The following is a 17,010-nucleotide window of genomic DNA, read 5'->3' on the forward strand; positions in this document are numbered from 1 at the left end:
TATATGGTTTGTAGATGAGGAAAGAGTAAGGTAGAGCCTCCCTAAATACAGCATGTACTGAAATAAATTCCATATATTAAAGAGAGAAACATTCTAACTAAAGCAGAAGAAAACAGAACTGAATATTCATCAGACTGCTGCCAGAGGGAATGTTTTTTAAGGTTAACAGGCAATAAAAGACATCACAAAGGAGAATCACAGATTTTACTATACCAATCTCTTACAGTATAGGAAGTTAGAAGTATAGTATAGGAAGTACAGAAGTACAGTATAGGAAGAAACTGTTAGAATTTGCAGCTAATGCCTGTATTATCAGTAGTCCATGAAAATTGCTAGGAAAATCTCCCTTCTGGAATTCCCTCCCAGCTGACCACTTCTCGACTCCAGGACTTAGGTACCATGGTGAAATTCTGATGTTTACATGTCTGCCCCTCTTAGCCTCTAAGCTCTTAGAGGAGGTTTTTATCCTTCATTTTTGTAGGCATTGCATTGGTGTTTGTTAGACCCGCTGCACAAAAGGCCTCCCAACAGACAGAAGATGGGAACAAAATAGCCCAAGAAGACAACTCTAGACAGATAGAAAAAATCTTCACTTTTATTAGTAAAGTTAAAATATAAAAAATGTACTTAATAAGTTAGAAGGGAAAATCGTAATCCTCAAGATAATAAGAGAATTTTGAAATGGACATTTCTGCTTATAAAAGTGTAAAGTCATAGAGGTTTCTGGAAAGCTGTCTACAGGGTTAAAGAGTCCTGACTTAGGAAAGTCTTCAGGCATTCTGCCCAGAGTCCACTTTGGGCTGCCAGGCACAAGAAATAAACCAGAGTGTGGAGAATTGCGTACACCCATGTGCTCATTAGCATGGAACCTGGGACTCAGTTAATAGTTCATTAGTTGATAGTCAATAGTTGAATCAGGTCTGTTTATGGTAGTGAATACTCTCAAAGACTTAGAATGTAGAACTAAACAAGAGGAGCCCTTAGGATCACATAGGCTGTGAGGATACTAAATGCAGCACATTAGCGCATATGCAGTGTGAAATACAAATTGCAGTACCTTGTGGAAAAAATTCATCAAGCTGTCCCTGAAGACTGTAAAAAATAGAAAAAAAAAGAAAACAAAATAGAAGTTTTGAGTATTTTGCTTACACCTTTTTAAAAATCCTAAGAGGAGAGGACTAGATAGCTATTAACTTGCTGCTGTGTTTCTGTTTCTTCACCTCACCAGCCATTCTTCTGTACACCTAGCACTGCACCAGGCACAGAGGTTAGAAAAATCACACCTGCACGGCGAGATGGGCCCGGTCATCGTCACCGTCACAGCTGACCTTTATCGATGCCTTGGTGTGTGCCTGGCACCGTGCTACAGCAATTTCCCACATTTAATCCTCATAATAACCCTCTGAGCATAGGGTTGTTGTTGTTGTTTTTTATCTGCATTTTATAGATAAGAAAACAGTCACAAAGAATTAACATGAGTGATTGTGTTTAGGGGTTCTCTAGGGAAGGGATATTCTGGTGGGGTCTTGGAGATGAGATCCAGTTTGTGAGAAGGGCCTGAAAATGGCCTCCCACTTATTGGGCAGCTCTTGTACTCTGGCTCTGTGCTAGCCATTATGCCAGGTGCGGTGCCTGTAGAGCTCAAAGGACTCTCAGAAAGGCCCAGTTGGGATCAGAGAAGCAAACTTAGTGAGCCTGAAGCCACAGACCCAGCAGGTGTCAGAGCCAGGGTTCTTATACGTGGCCCCAAGTTGTCAGCCATGTCCTCAGTTACCTCCTTTGTGAGGGGGCGAGGGAGGTCTCTCAGATGCCTCAAATGTCATGACCAGTTCATAAACCTTAGTGGGGAAGTTTTACAGACTGTTTTTGTTTTTTGTGTGGTTTTTTTTTAAGATTTTATTTATTTATTTGACAGAGAGAGATCACAAGTAGGCAGAGAGGCAGGCAGAGAGAGAGGAGGAAGCAGGCTCCCTGCCGAGCAGAGAGCCCGATGCGGGGCTCGATCCCAGGACCCTGGGATCATGACCTGAGCCGAAGGCAGAGGCTTTAACCCACTGAGCCACCCAGGCGCCCTATAGACTGGTTTTTAAGGAGTTTAGTTATGATGATTGCGAGTCAAGTTTCCTCAAACATGAAAGGCTAGGGGCTGCCAGCCAACATGGCAGACAGGTGTTGCTGAGTGCCCCCCTACTGAGTCTGCACACCAGATAAGAGGCTGACTGCCAGCCCTCTGTCTTCCAGATGTGATGGATGTAGCATGGTCTCCCCATGACGCGTGGCTGGCCTCATGCAGCGTGGATAACACTGTCGTCATCTGGAATGCTGTGAAGTTCCCAGGTCTGGACCTCTGACTGGGTGGCATCATAAATGGGCTGATCATCTGAAGCAGGGTGGGCTCTCTGTCTCATAAGGCTGGCAGTGACAAGTATGTCGCAGTGAATGGGGATTCGTGCGTCTTGTCAGCAACTCAGTTCTTTTTCTCTTCATCAGTGACATTTGTTTAAGGTTTTAAAAGAGGTTTATGTTAAAGAAAAATAGTAACTGAGGGCTAGCGTGGATGTGCCACAGATCACGAGGGTGATAGGGTAGCGTTGCATGTGCTTGGCACCTGGCATTCCCCACTACACACATGCTCTTGAGGGCATGCCACCCCACCCTCCCACCCGACTGGGCTCTGGCCTCCACTCAGTTGCCATCTCCTCTCTGAAGCTCTTAAACAGAGATAGGCTAACAAATCCAGTTTTGCAAAAGATTGTATTTCTTATTAATGTGTGTAAAGTCAAAACAGATGGCATAACCTGGCATATCACTGTAGTTGATAACTAGTAAGATACTTTTATTCCTCTTTGGTATCTAGAATATGTTTTGTTCATGGGCTAAAAAGCATCCTCTGTGAACTTGGCCCAAGTCATTTTCTCTCTATAAGCCACCAAGATGTGGGGCGGGATGGGGAGCCATTTTCATTGTGGTCACAGAGGGCCAGATTGAGAGTTGGGGTGGCATTTAGATTACAGATCTCTTGGACATGCTATTTCATACACCTTTGCCCTTCGTGATGACTTACAAAGAACTTTCACCACAGTGCTCCATCCCCTGAGCTGTTAGGTCTGCTTTTAGCTGCCAGGAAGGTTCAAATCACAAATATCGATGTTACAGCACAGGTGGGCATGGCCTCCAGATGGAGAAACCACTGGCAGAGCTGCCAACCACAGACAAGTCAAAGGGGCAGAATTTGACTCTGGCCAAACCTGGATCCCTGCTTGCCTGCCCTTTAGGGGGCTTATGCAGGCTCAGTATTAGCTGTGGCTAAAGGGAAATCACAATGCCTGCTCCTGGGTGTAGTCCTTCTTTCAAGTTGCTTTTCGCTTGATAGGGATCAGATTAGGGGGCTCTTTGCTTGTGCCCAGGGATGGGAGCTGGTCAAGATGGACTCCCGAGATCCCTTCTCTTGGCTAGCCATTCCATAGCCCATGGATTGCAGCTCATGTTTCTATATAGTTTCATTTTCCCTTAGCTAATGCTTTCCCAATCTCCTCTTTTCCTCCACAGAAATTCTAGCTACGCTGAGAGGCCATTCTGGCTTGGTAAAGGGGTTGACTTGGGACCCTGTTGGTAAATACATTGCCTCTCAAGCTGATGACCGCAGCCTAAAGGTGTGGAGAACGCTAGACTGGCAGTTGGAGACCAGCATCACCAAGCCTTTTGATGAGGTAAGAAGACAGCTCAGGGAGTTCGGTCCAGCGGCCTCCCTGGCCTCCATGCACAGACGAGAAGCTGGCTGGGGTCCATACATTGTGGTTGAACCAGCAAGGTTCTCTGTGGTGGGCACTGTGGCCCAAAGAGTCAGATGATGAAAATCTTTCATTTCTCAGATAGTATGAAGTGCCCAACTTTGAAGTGAGAAAAAGCTGAAGAGAACTTTAGCGATGCCTCCATAGCATTGTGCCACACAGGTAGAGGAGGCCTTCTCTTTTACTTTTTCCTGACTGTGCTGTGGCTTTACTCACTGACTTGTACTCTGCAGGCCAGCCCACTTCTCTCTTGGGTAGTGAAGCAGTGCTGCATGCAGAATGTCTGGATGTCAGACTGCAGTGACTTGGGTAGTATTTTACTACCCTTTATTTGAGTTCTTGTTTCATGTGGAATCAGAGTTCAGGGTCTCCCTTGTTTGTTAGGTATTTCTTAAGTGCCTGCTGTAAGAAGGGTAGTACTGGATAAAGGAAATGAAAGTGTACTGAGATGGAGTCTCTCCCTTGAAGCTTAGAACCTGGTGGGAAAGATAGACTTTCACATCCATTGTGAGTATGGTGATGGAGTTGTCCAGAATGCACAGAAACAGCCGAGGAGTACTAATTGCATCAGAGGAAGGGCTATGAGCAAAGTTTTGCAGGAGGTCTAGACATTTGCCCATAGGTCAAGGCTGGCTACAGAAGGAAGGTGGAAATCATGTATGTAGTTTTCCCCAAACCAACAGCACCACATGAGCACTGGTATTCACCCTGCTTAGTCCTGCCCTCCTTAGGAGTACGTGCCCTCCATGTACAGAGGACGGGCCCTGATGCCTTCTGGAGCTCCTCCTCAGGGCTCTGGCAACCAGGCAGCAGGATCCCATTAGCAGGGTTCCTGGGGCAGCTATGGAGATAGGCAGGAGTGTTTGGAATCCCAGTTGGGAGCTGGTGGGACTCCTTAGCCTTGGGTGGGCCTGAGTGGGCTTGAGGCAGCTGTGTCACTGCACTCAAGGCCATGCATCATCCTACCCTTCTCTAGGGTTGTGAGGCCAAGATCTTAATTCCTAAGTCATTCAGGCTGCCCTGGACTGACCTTGAGCTTTAGAGGGGTGTTTTTCTGGCCCATATCATCTCACTTTGCAGGAATAATAATGTGGAGGGAAGTCTTGCTTCAGACCTAGTCCAGGTCAGGGGAACAGTATCTTTCTGCCATGGATTTAATGGTTTATATGGGCTTTATGAAGCTCTTCTCATTTGCTAGTTAGTAGCACTACCAGTCTTCAGCTGAGGCAAGCTAGAGAAAGCATGTAGCAGCTCATGGTCACTAAGTGCATCACAGAGATGGGTTCCTGAAGGTCCACAGAGCTCCACAGAGCTCTTTCTCCACTGAAGTGAATGCTCTGCAGATCTCATGTAAGGTTAACATGCAGGGCAGAAGAAAGAGGTCAGTGGCCAGACAGATTTGGCCCAAACAGAATTGACAGAAGAGGTGGCTATTGATCGTCTAGATGCCGCTGTGTTGGGCTCAGCTCCCATAGGGGAGTATAGGGTGCTGCAGCTCCCAGTCTCACTTAACAGAGCCTTTTTTGTCAGACACCTGGAGGGACTGGAGCACTAGAGCTGTTAGCATAGCCAAAAGCTGGTGTACATGCTCCGCCATCATACCTTTATAAATCAGAATTCGACTCTATTCTTGAGGACAGAGTTTTGGTCACACAGTTGGTCTTGAGCTCCTTCCAAGTGCACATGTTTCTTTCAGTGTGGAGGGACAACCCATGTGTTGCGGCTCAGCTGGTCACCTGATGGGCACTACCTGGTGTCTGCCCACGCCATGAACAACTCTGGCCCCACTGCACAGATCATTGAACGAGAGGGCTGGAAGACCAACATGGACTTTGTTGGGCACCGGAAAGCTGTGACTGTTGTGGTGAGTGTACTTAGCCTCCACCTGGGTGCTGTCTTGCCCCGAGGCTGGGTCACATGTGGGGCTTAGGTGGTGGGCTCTGAGAGTCAGCACATGCCACATTCTTGTTTCATTTTAATTACTTAAGTTTCATAATTTTTAAACACATTTTACAAAACAGAATACATACTCACATATTTTAATGAGTTTCACCAAAATCAGTCTTTGATTGGGAACATTGTAGCTCCACACTAGCCTTTTTCCATATTTGGGTCAGGTCCTGTGTATTCAAGCATGGTGGTCCTGATAAGTGCTCCAGTTTAGCATGTGCCTGCTAAGTACGTGTGCCTCTACCCCAGCCGTGGCCAGGCATGGCTGTGAGGCCATGCTGTGGATCACCTGAGTCTGGAGCTGCCCTGCCCAATCTTGATATGGAGGGTGAAGGGTATCAGAAGATATGGGCTACTTTTAATGAGGGTTTTCTCAGCACTGGGCAACCAAAACAAAGTAAATAGGTTGGTGGGCTAGAGTTGACAAAAGTGAAGGATCGGGGCACCTGGGTGGCTCAGTCGTTAAGCGTCTGCCTTTGGCTCAGGTCATGATCCCAGGGTCCTGGGTTCGAGCCCCACATCGGGCTCCCTGCTCAAGCAGGAAGCCTGCTTCTCCCTCTCCCACTCCCCCTGCTTGTGTTCCCTCTCTCGCTGTGTCTCTGTCAAATAAATAAATAAAATCTTAAAAAAAAAAAAAGAAAAGAAAAGGTGAAGAATCAGCCAGGACCCTAATCTCAGTTTTTTGTGTTACTTAAAATGGGCTAATCTTTCCAATTGTTTAAATTAATAATAAATATTATAGTGGTGCCTGGGTGGCTCAGTCAGTTAAGCATCTGACTTGTGATTTCAGTTCAAGTCATGATCTCATGGGTCGTGGGATCAAGCCCCTCATTAGGCTCTGCGATCAATGGGAAGTCTGCTGGAGATGCTCTCCCTCTCCCCCTGCCCCTTTCCCCTGCACACTGGCTCACTCTCTTTTTTTTCCTCTCACAAATAAATAAATCTTTAAAATAATAATAATAAATATTATATATTGTGACTTAGAATATACATGTTTTATACAAATAAAATATTGCTTCTTTAATTTTTTATGTATTGGAACCCATGTAGGACTTTGTTTGAACCCAGGTCCTTGTTATGAAAATGTTTAAAAATCACTGCTTCAGATAGCACAATGCTTCCGTGTGACTGTCAGGTGGTCCTCATAGGCACTGTAAGAGTGGCTCTGTGAGATCATGGTACTGATGCCTCTCAGGCAACTCAGGGTGAGACTCAAGACCATGGTACACACCTCCAGGTTCTATGTTGTCTGGTCTTTATGCCTGCCCTCTGGAATTAGAACCCCTATGGGCCAGGCCAGTTGATACCAGGCTCCAGGGAGCCACCCTTCTCTTCAGTTGTCCGGGCTTGGGGACTCCAGTTCTGAGTCTAGAGTTCCTATCCTTTTCAATCCAGGAATGTGGCAGGAGCTCTTGGTGTGCTTGCCAAAAGCAGCACCCAGGTTACACTGAGGATAGCCCCCGGTACAGACTTTAGCATGACTTAGCTGTCATCCCTGGCCAAGTAAGATTATTTAGGGCTAATCAGTAGCTGCTAGATAGTTTTGACTCCGAGCATCACCTACAGTGAAGGGGAAAGGATTAAAGGGGTAGATATCTGACAATCCCACTGACCTCTGTCAAGACTTTATACCTAAAGCCAGGTCCTGGAACTGGCCTTTCTCGGGCCAGGAGGAATTGAGAGAGCCGATTTCAGTAGCTCCCATGCCATCAACCTGGCTGCAGGCCCAGAAATGGAGAGTTGGTGGAGCCAGCTTCAAATCCTTGTCCCACCACTTACTTATTGGGTAACTTGGCCCACATTTCCTGGCCTCCCTGAAACTCCATTTCAACCTCAGCAAAATGCCTCCTGGGTAGTGATGAAGATGAAGTAAAGCATGCTGAGTGCCTGGAGCTGGGAGAATGTCATTGTGGGTTTCCTGCAGACAAGCTGGTATTGTGGTATATTTCTGAACCTGGCATGGGGTGTATGCTTGATGCTTAATTAATTATTTTAACATTTGTTATTTGGCTTTAGAAATTCAACCCAAAAATCTTCAAAAAGAAGCAGAAGAATGGGAGTTCTGCAAAGCCCAGCTGCCCGTATTGCTGCTGTGCTGTTGGCAGCAAGGACCGTTCTCTCTCTGTCTGGGTGAGCCCCGACTCCCTCCCCCCAAACCCCCAACCCTCCCCCAAGAGCTTTTGTGGCTCCTGCAGGGGGAATGAGAAGGGGCTGTTGAAGGAGGCAGAGCCCAGAGGCCTGGAAGAGCCACTTTTAGTGGTGCTCAGTATGTGCTTCCACCCTACACCTGGGGTCAGGCCCCCTGGTTACCCCAAGAAGAAGGGAGGACTGAAGAGTAGGCTTGGGCCCAGGTAGAAAAGGCCATCCTGAGCCCCAGTCTGAGCAACTCTGTGTCCAGACTCTAGGAATACCCTCAGTTGGTGTGTTGTGTTTGCTTCCTTTTGGAAAACCTTTCTGTCTATATATAAAACCTGCAGCCAAATAAATAAATAAATAAAATTTTAAAAATAACCTACAGCAATGCATTCACCTAAAGTATACACCTCAGTGCGTTGTCATACATGTATAACATACATATATACAGTCTAACCACGAACCCGTAACCCCTCATCCCTGCCCCCGCTTGCCCCCAGTCAAGACCCCACTTCCCAACCCTCCTTGGCCAAGGCAACCACTCCAGTGATGTCTGTCATATCAACGAGTTGTGTAGTTGTGTTGCTTTCACTTGATATAATGTTGTTGAGATTTGTGTTTGTTGTTGGATTTAGCAATCAATAGTTTGTTCCTAACTAATTTCCCCATAAGCAGAATGGACTTGTAGTTGTGGAGCTGAAGGTTGTCCTCAGGCTGCCTTTATTACAGTTTGTCACACAGAAATGGATTTCTGTGTACACTGTGGTTCTTTTTTCAGGCCCTTATTCACATGACATTTCAGAACCTGAACCTTAGTGCTATCATAGGCACTTCCAGGCATGTTCTTCCTGGGCTCCTGCTGGCCTGCTTTGACCAAAACATTCCTGATCCCATTTTCTTAGAATGCTAAGGTCAGGTGTTCACATGGGTTCCAGATTCCTGAGTGGTCTGTAGGCACATTTTTGAGAGAAGAGACAGGGCTATTTTTTTCTGAAAGTGGAATTAGGGGAGGGGCAAGATTCTTCTTGTGGATTCCAGGTAGCTCAGATTTCCTATCCTCAGGACTAGGGTAGCTGCAGCAGCTCTTCCCCCACAAAAGCAGCACCTGATGGGAGCCATGTAGAAGGTGTCCCTTCCCAGCCCACCACTGTGTGGCCCCTAGACCTGTCAGCAGGCTGGTCAGACATTAGCATGTAAGCTGTAGGGATGTGGAGATGACACACAGCCCAGCCTTTGAGTGACTAGATACAAGTATGCATGTGGTGAATGTTGTGCAGTCATCAAAGAGAGGTTTTTACGGTGTTTGATGACATACTAATTATGTGTTAAATGAAAAGCAAGCACAGTCATCTGCCAAAGAATAAAATATTTGCACAAGATAGACCAGGAGAAAATAACTCAAGTGTTATAGTGGTTAACTGTGGGTCTGGATTCAAGGCAACTTAAACTGTTTTGGTGTTGGTGGACTATCCGCACACACTTTTTAGAATGAGCCCATGTGATGTATGTAGCCAGTCACAGTGAGCTTTGCATTAATACGTACCAGAACTCCTTGGGCCGAGATGTCCTGGCTTCTCTCCAAGGCTCTTTTCCTCTCCTGGGTGCTACTTTTGCTGCCTCATTTTCTGCCCAGGCGTTGACATCCTACCCCTGCTTGTAGACCTCTGCACAGGTCATGGCCTTTTTAGAACCACCTTCTCCATTCTTAGTTGTCTATGTATAAATCCATCTCCCCTGGCAGACCACAGTGAGCCCTTCAGACAGGGGCCATACTGAAATGCCTATTTTGGCAAGTTTTGGTTTCCATGGCTTGGGATCTTGCTGGTCGCTGTTTGAATAGAGTCCAGTATGCCCTATATGTCAACAAAAACTCAGACCAAGATTTCTAGGACTGTTGATGAGCTGAGTGGACAGAAAGCAGTGTTCATTCATTTCATTAACTTCTCTTGCTTCTTTTTTTCTAGCTCACGTGTCTGAAACGGCCTTTGGTTGTCATCCATGAACTATTTGACAAATCCATCATGGATATTTCCTGGTAAGATGGATTCTTTTTAAAATGCACAGGCTAGGAGGGGCGCCTGGGTGGCTCAGTGGGTTAGGCCGCTGCCTTCGGCTCAGGTCATGATCCCGGGTCCTGGGATCGAGTCCCGCATCGGGCTCTCTGCTTGGCGGGAAGCCTGCTCCTCCCCCCTTCTCTCTCTGCCTGCCTCTCTGCCTACTTGTGATATCTGTCTGTCAAATAAATAAATAAATAAATAATAAAATAAATAAAATAAAATAAAATGCACAGGCTAGGAAAAGAGAAGCCACGTGTTGGAACACGAGGCTTCTGGATGTTATTAGGGTCAGGCAGCCAGGGACTCTCCCCACCCCTCAACCCTCCAAGGTGTGGCAGCCGGACCAGACCCCTGGGGTGCTGTTTGCATATGATTCAGAAAAGGGCAACCTGCCCCTGCCATTGGGAGAATGTCTGCTGCTTTGCTCCTTGCTTTGTTGGCATTTGCCTGTAGAAAATACTTCTTAGGCAAACTGGTATTTGGGAAGCAGAGAGTGCTATGATTCTGATTTCGCTTCACTTTGCCATTGCATGAACCAGATTAGCACAAGTATGGAGACACATTTTTTGCTTTTCAACAACCTCATCTAGATGTATACTTAATGTTTTTTTAAAAGTGGTTTCAAAAACAAATAAAAATGAAATTCTTACAAAAGAAGATGAAATGTACTTTGCACATATGCTTAGAATTAGAACTAAAAGATACCAGAACCTGCTAGGGCGTGATTGTCTCCCCTGTCCTCACCCTACCAGGGAATGCCACAGAAGGTAATGAAGGGTTTCTGGCATCTGCATAAAGTCCTGCATGTCATCCTCCCGGTCCACCCTTGGAGGTGTGGGTAAGCCCCATAGGCACTTGCTCTCCAGGCTGCTAATGGCCATCTCTTTCAGGACTCTGAACGGGCTGGGCATCTTGGTGTGCTCCATGGATGGCTCTGTGGCATTCTTAGATTTCTCCCAGGATGAGCTTGGAGACCCCTTGAGTGAGGAGGAGAAGGTAAGAGAACATTATACCTTCAGCTAGTGGCCTGAGTGCTGCACTTGCTCTCGGGCCACAGAAATAGCTCTGAGAGGCCCCTTCAGTTGGACCCTCCTCTTAGGATATACACAGACACATTGTTTCTTAAAATATTGTTGGGTATTTGTCTTTTATAGTTCATAATGCTTATCTTCTTTACAGAATAGATTAAAGATGAGACTCTTATTCATGTCAGAAATCAGTTCTAGAACTAAGAATAAGTTGGGCATCTTTTCTTGAGCTTATAATTAGCTCCACACTGAAAAGTTTTCACCCTGGGAGATAGCAGGAGTGACACCCAAGGGTGCCTGCTCATGTCACTTTCCCTGTTGTCTTGTAGAGACATAGTTGCCAAGGAATATCAACTGTAACAGTAATATTGGTCATTTCTTAGCACTTACTGCATTGCAGACTCTGGGCCATGCATTTTGCATGTATTATTTTGTATGAATTATACAAAAACCTTCAAGGAAGGGCTCATTTTATCAAGAGGTAACTAAGCCTTAGAAAATAGTTTGGCTCTTTGCAGAGACCATACCTGAACCTAAGGTTTGAGAACAGAACCGTGACTCACGCCCATAGGCCTCCTCCCCTCTGTGCTTTGCCCAGGACAGGGAGGCCAGTGTGCTCTTCAGGGACTTTGGGACAGGCCCTGCTTAATGGACCGTAGATTTAGAAAACAGACATTTCTATAGATGGGTCTTTGATGACACTTAGTGAAATGTATTCGTTTGTCTGAAAGAAGCCTTATAAAAGCCCTAAGCAGGTGGGTGGCTCTCCCCTTCAAAGTTCAATTACTGGTAGAGGGCTCCCTCATAAGCTACTATGTGGACCTCCCACTATGATGTAAACCCCTTGGGGGTAGAGGACTGCCTTGTTGACATACCTAAAATGGCCTGGCTCCCCAGAAGTCACTGGTCAGTGAAGGGATGAGTGTCTCAGTCGCCTCAGGTCTTTTTTCTACCCTGTCGTCAGGTTCCTGGGATCACTGTACATTCCCCTCCTCTTTGTTGAGTCCTGGCTAGTCGAGGGGAGTCCTACAAAATAATACAGTCTAGCTTACCATTTCCCAGACGGCAGGCAGGGACCCCATGTTTAAGAAACATAGGTAGGGCGCCTGGGTGGCTCAGTGGGTTAAGCCTCTGCCTTCGGCTCAGGTCATGATCTCAGGGTCCTAGGATCAAGTCCCACATATGTCTCTCTGCTCAGCAGGGAGCCTGCTTCCCCCTCTCTCTCTGCCTACCTCTCTGTCTACTTGTGATCTCTCTCACTCTCTCTGTCAAATAAATAAAATCTTTTTTAAAAAAAAGAAAAAGAAACATAGGTAAACATCTGCCAAACTCTGAATTCTGCCTCTAGGTTCCAGGGGAGGGATTGAGGGGAGAAGGGATAGGTAGCAAGAGAAGGAGGTTCTTGGCCACATACAGCATACCAGGCCCTGCAGAAATGAGTCCCAGGGCATCACCTTCCCCTGCCCCGTATCCTCTGTTATGAAGCATATGTCCTGTTGGCTTCCACTGGTCATTAACACATCCTTGTATGAATCTGCTTCTCATCACACCGGTTGTCCCTGCCCACATGGGGTCCTATCTGGCTTGTCGTCACATAGGATTGAGACCTGGGAAGGTGGAGGGAGGGGCCCTGCTCGGAAGGGTCAGGACATGTTGGCTGATAGCAAGGGCTAAGGAAGATTTCCCTAGGTCTGTTGTGCCAGGCCTTCCCTTACTCTAAGACACTGTTAGCAGCCCCACGGCAACTTCAACCACATGGCACTGATGACTGCAGACAAGAACACTGAAGGAGGCTCTGAATTTTAGCATTTGATTCCCAAAAAGTGTTTGGGGTCCTTGGAGTGATTTAAGAACCTCACATTAACAATTTGAGTGTCTTACTTTAAATTCAGCAAATGTTCATTGCCATTCATTCTGTACCAGACCACACGGCAGTTTTTTGATCAGTTACTCATTCATTTTCATCCCTGGCTGTAGATACAAGGAGGCTCTAAACATCTAGAGAGGGTTTAAGACTTCTCCAGAGTCATCTAGTCAGCTCTAGGCAGAATAGGGTGAGTGGTGAGGGCAAGCTGGCACCCAGGGCCCTGGGACCACTGCCCAGGACCCTTTCCAGTCTCAGAATCAGGAGACCTAACATACAGCTCACCGACTGGTGGGCATTAGCCACCACTTTGCTGCCCACAACTAGTCTGTTGCACTTCTCTCTGCTTCCCCTAGAGCCGCATTCACCAGTCCACGTATGGCAAGAGCTTGGCCATCATGACTGAGGCCCAGCTCTCCACAGCCGTCATTGAGAACCCAGAGATGCTCAAATACCAACGCAGGCAGCAGCAACAGCAGCTGGACCAAAAGAGTGCCTCGGCCAGAGAGACGAGCTCAGCTGCCTCAGTTGCTGGCGTCGTCAACGGGGAAAGTCTGGAAGACATTAGGAAGGTGAGGTCTCGGCCCCATAGCACTGATGACATGGGTCCAGACCCGGGGACAGGGGAAGGGGCGCATGCAGTCCATTGAACAGAGCACAGATGCAGGTGGTGGGGAGGCAAGTGTATGCTGTGCCTAGAACAGGACCTAGGGGTTAGCCAGCTTGGGGCTACTTAGCCCTATTGCCATCAGCTACATGAGGTAGTAATGGAGCCTAAGGCACTTTGTCAAAAGCTTCTTTGTCCCAAGGAGCTCTAGAGGAGGTCATCTCTTGCGGGAACTTCCAAACCTCACTTTTAGCCTTTCTAGGAAATTCTCGATCATGGGAATGGTAGGTTTCAGGTTCTGTCCTGAGGAGATGTCTATGGTTTCCCCCCTTCTTTCTCTGGAAGCCCATGTCTCACTGTGGAGTGGGGGTGAACATGGGGCAGGAACAGAGCAGGAAATGTCAGGATCCCTTGGGGAGCTTAAACCATCTTCATGAGCTTGTGCAGGGTAACAAACCTCCCTAGGTAGTTGAGACACAATGTGTGACTGGGAACCTTTGATTTTATGAGCCTTCAGTGGAAGAAATGACTCTGATGAGAGAAGGTCTGCAGATCACAGCTTAGAGACAAGAGTGGCTTACGGATGCAGGTTTCCTTCATCTCTTCAGTGAGCCCCATGGCTGCTGGGCTGGAGGGGCCTGCTCACTGCCCAGGAAGCCTGGCCAGGCCTGTAGTGCTGGTGATGGAGAGCAAAGTGCTGCAGCCAGTTCAACTGGGAGCTTTCTGTCCTTGCTGATTTACTGTGCAGGAAGTTGAACACACACCTGACAAAAATGCTTGGTTTTTGATTCAGTGGCTTAGTTTAGTTGAACCAGAAAGGCCATAGAAAGAGAAGTTAAAATTCATTTCCTTGGAAGCCTTATTTTTTGATATGTGGAGATACTTAGCAGAAACTTTTCTATTCATATGTCACTCTCCTTTGCCAGAATCTTTTGAAGAAACAAGTTGAGACTCGGACAGCAGATGGTCGCAGAAGAATCACACCTCTCTGCATAGCACAGCTGGACACCGGGTACTTGTTCACTCACCGAGCTTTCTGTGGCCTTATCTGGGGAGGTCTTCCTCTCTCCTTTCAGCAGTTAACACTTTCATAATCAGGGTCTTCACAGGCTCTTGGGCAAGTATGGAAATGGGGGAGTTGAGCCCAGCTTCCCACCAGCCTCAAAGCCCTATGCTTCCTCCAGAGCCCTTAGGCACATTTGACTCATCAGAAGGTGGGCAGGGAGGAGCCTGTGATAAGTCAGAGGGCGAAGGCGCCTTCAAAGGGCCAGTGTGTCCATATGGGCAGCTCTGCCTCATTGTTGGTGGGGCATTGAAGACACCAGGGAGAGAAGTCGGACTGATTTTTTTCTGTTTCATTTTTCCCTTTATAGCCTTCTGTATACACTCTGTTGAATAGTAAAAACCCAAAGAAGGACATAAACATTACCCGTAATCCAGTTTCTGAGATATAATAACTGTTAACATTTTGGCATCTGTATCTCTGGTCTTTTTTCCCCACTTGTTCCTGTATCTTGACCTTGCATCCTTTTTAATAAATAGTCCTCTGAAGCATTGGCTTGCTGATTGTCCAGGTTCCCAGGCTGTGAATGCACCATGATTTACTTGACCAGCCCCTTAACTATGGACTTACAGTTTGTGTCCAGTGTTTTGTGATTGTAAATGAATCTTTGAGCACACCTGTGACTGTCATCTCAGGATACTTCCCGGAAGTGGAATTGCTGGACAGAGAATAGGGCTCTAAGGCACATTTCCCTGGAAGGGGCAAAGAAGGGGGAAGTGGACCCAGTCACCATTTGCTGTTGTCTCAACATCGGTAGTCAGGCTTGCTTTTATATTGGCCATCCTCCCCAAAACAATGTATATTGATTCAAAGGATAATAAGGTCCTACATGAAAGAAATAGACCCCCACTGTTAAGGTGATTCATTCTGGTTTTCTATTCAACCAGTCTGCTCAGGACATCACATATATACTAGTCCTCTGCACTTTGCAGTTGTTCATCTGCGAGCTGTCCTAGATCTTCTTGAAGTCTGAAAAGACCTTCAGTCATATGGTATGCTGATATGACTTCCTCATGTTAAGGGTGTGCAGGTTCTGAGGCGCTGGAGGACAGAGACCTGACCAGATGGAGCCAGTACCAGGTCTCCTGACTCCTCCCAGAGAGTGGTTTTCCTTTGATCAAGGCTTTTTCCCATTGTTAACCTACTAGTGGGTAATGCCATATGCTTACTTTTTATTAGGACAAAATCAGACAGGTATGTGACTATGCTTTGAACACCGAAGGGCTTGTGGGAGTGAGGGTCCTGGAGGTGGTGGTGATGGTGGCACTTTTCTTCTATGGATCCTTTCAGGCCTTACTTGATGAGGAGACAAAGGTGGTAGGTGGCTTTCTATCTGGCCTGAAACCAACTTTCTGCTATAGGGCGTATATTTCTGACACTAGAACTTGATTCTTTTGGTCTTTGCCCTCTTGATTCCCATGTTAAAACAAGTAGCAACAGAATAGGTAATGATTAGCTTAGCTAATCAAGCAAGAAAAGTATTTTAAATGGAAATAATCACAGATAAAGAATGAATCAAAAGTTTGAAAGACTTCTTTACTGAATTCTATGCAAATAAATTCTATGCAAATAGATGATTTTGAGGAAATAAAATTATAGAAACAAGAAAATCTATACAACTAAATTACTATAGAAGAAATAAAGGACGTTGTCACAGAGCTAACCTACCAAAAGCCACCAGGCTAAGAAGGTATCACAGGGAAATTCTAATAAAGTTTTCATTCTAATCATTCTAATGATTAGAGAGACAGATCATTGTAATACTCTTAAAAATACTCCAGTGCATAGAAAAAGGAAAACTTCCAAAACCTTTTTTGAAATGAACATAATATTTACATCAAAACATGACAAAGATAGAACATAATAAATGCCTGATCAATCTCATTTCTGAATGTCAGTTCAAAAATGCTAAAGAAAATAGTAACAGAAACTTACAGTGTGTTACATTGCTAATACACTATGACATAGTAAGGTTTATTTCAGGGAAGCAAGGCAGTTCAAATTTTGGGAAACTTAATTTGATTCTATGTGTCAAAAGATCAAAGGAAATATGTGATCATCTCCACGAATGCCTAGGAGACATTTTTACTAATGTTCTGATTTAAAATTTAGTTAAGTATGAATAGATGGATATTTCCTTAATTTGATTAAAAACTACCTTATTTTAAAGTAAATTCAGAAACTAAACAAGTAAGTGTCCTTTCTTGTTGACTATACTTTAACGTTGTTCTGGAGGTCCTAGCTCATACTGTCGTCAGGAGAAAGAATAAATTGAAAAGGTGGTAAAATGTGTCATTATTTAAAGACGGTATGTTGTACAAAAGAGGCAACTGGGAAAACTGTCATAGATAGTAAAATAGGACAATAAAATCACTGGATGCAACTGATCAAGAAGATCTATACCTTTAGAAGATATAAAGGGAGAAATCACTTTCACAAATGCAGTACCTAGAATGTAGCAAGAAATGTAGCTCTTTGTGAAGAAAAAAATTCAATACTGAGATAACTAAAAGAAAA

The 17,010-nt window shown here is 45.7% G+C and overlaps 1 protein-coding gene across 3 annotated transcripts in view; it reads left to right on the top strand.

Annotated features, from left to right (window-relative positions):
• HIRA (histone cell cycle regulator) overlaps nucleotides 1-17,010 on the top strand; it is an 82,227-nt gene that overhangs the window by 27,513 nt on the left and 37,704 nt on the right. For all 3 annotated transcript variants that reach the window (XM_080822036.1, XM_080822035.1, XM_080822037.1), the window contains exons 6-13: nucleotides 2,242-2,337; nucleotides 3,550-3,710; nucleotides 5,488-5,655; nucleotides 7,758-7,871; nucleotides 9,839-9,909; nucleotides 10,822-10,927; nucleotides 13,180-13,395; nucleotides 14,357-14,442. In XM_080822036.1, coding sequence (XP_080678162.1) covers nucleotides 2,242-2,337; nucleotides 3,550-3,710; nucleotides 5,488-5,655; nucleotides 7,758-7,871; nucleotides 9,839-9,909; nucleotides 10,822-10,927; nucleotides 13,180-13,395; nucleotides 14,357-14,442 — 1,018 coding nt within the window. The remainder of the gene's footprint in view (nucleotides 1-2,241; nucleotides 2,338-3,549; nucleotides 3,711-5,487; nucleotides 5,656-7,757; nucleotides 7,872-9,838; nucleotides 9,910-10,821; nucleotides 10,928-13,179; nucleotides 13,396-14,356; nucleotides 14,443-17,010) is intronic.

The sequence above is a fragment of the Martes martes genome, assembly GCF_963455335.1.
Source record: "Martes martes genome assembly, chromosome: 13".
NCBI classification, from domain to species: Eukaryota; Metazoa; Chordata; class Mammalia; order Carnivora; family Mustelidae; genus Martes; species Martes martes.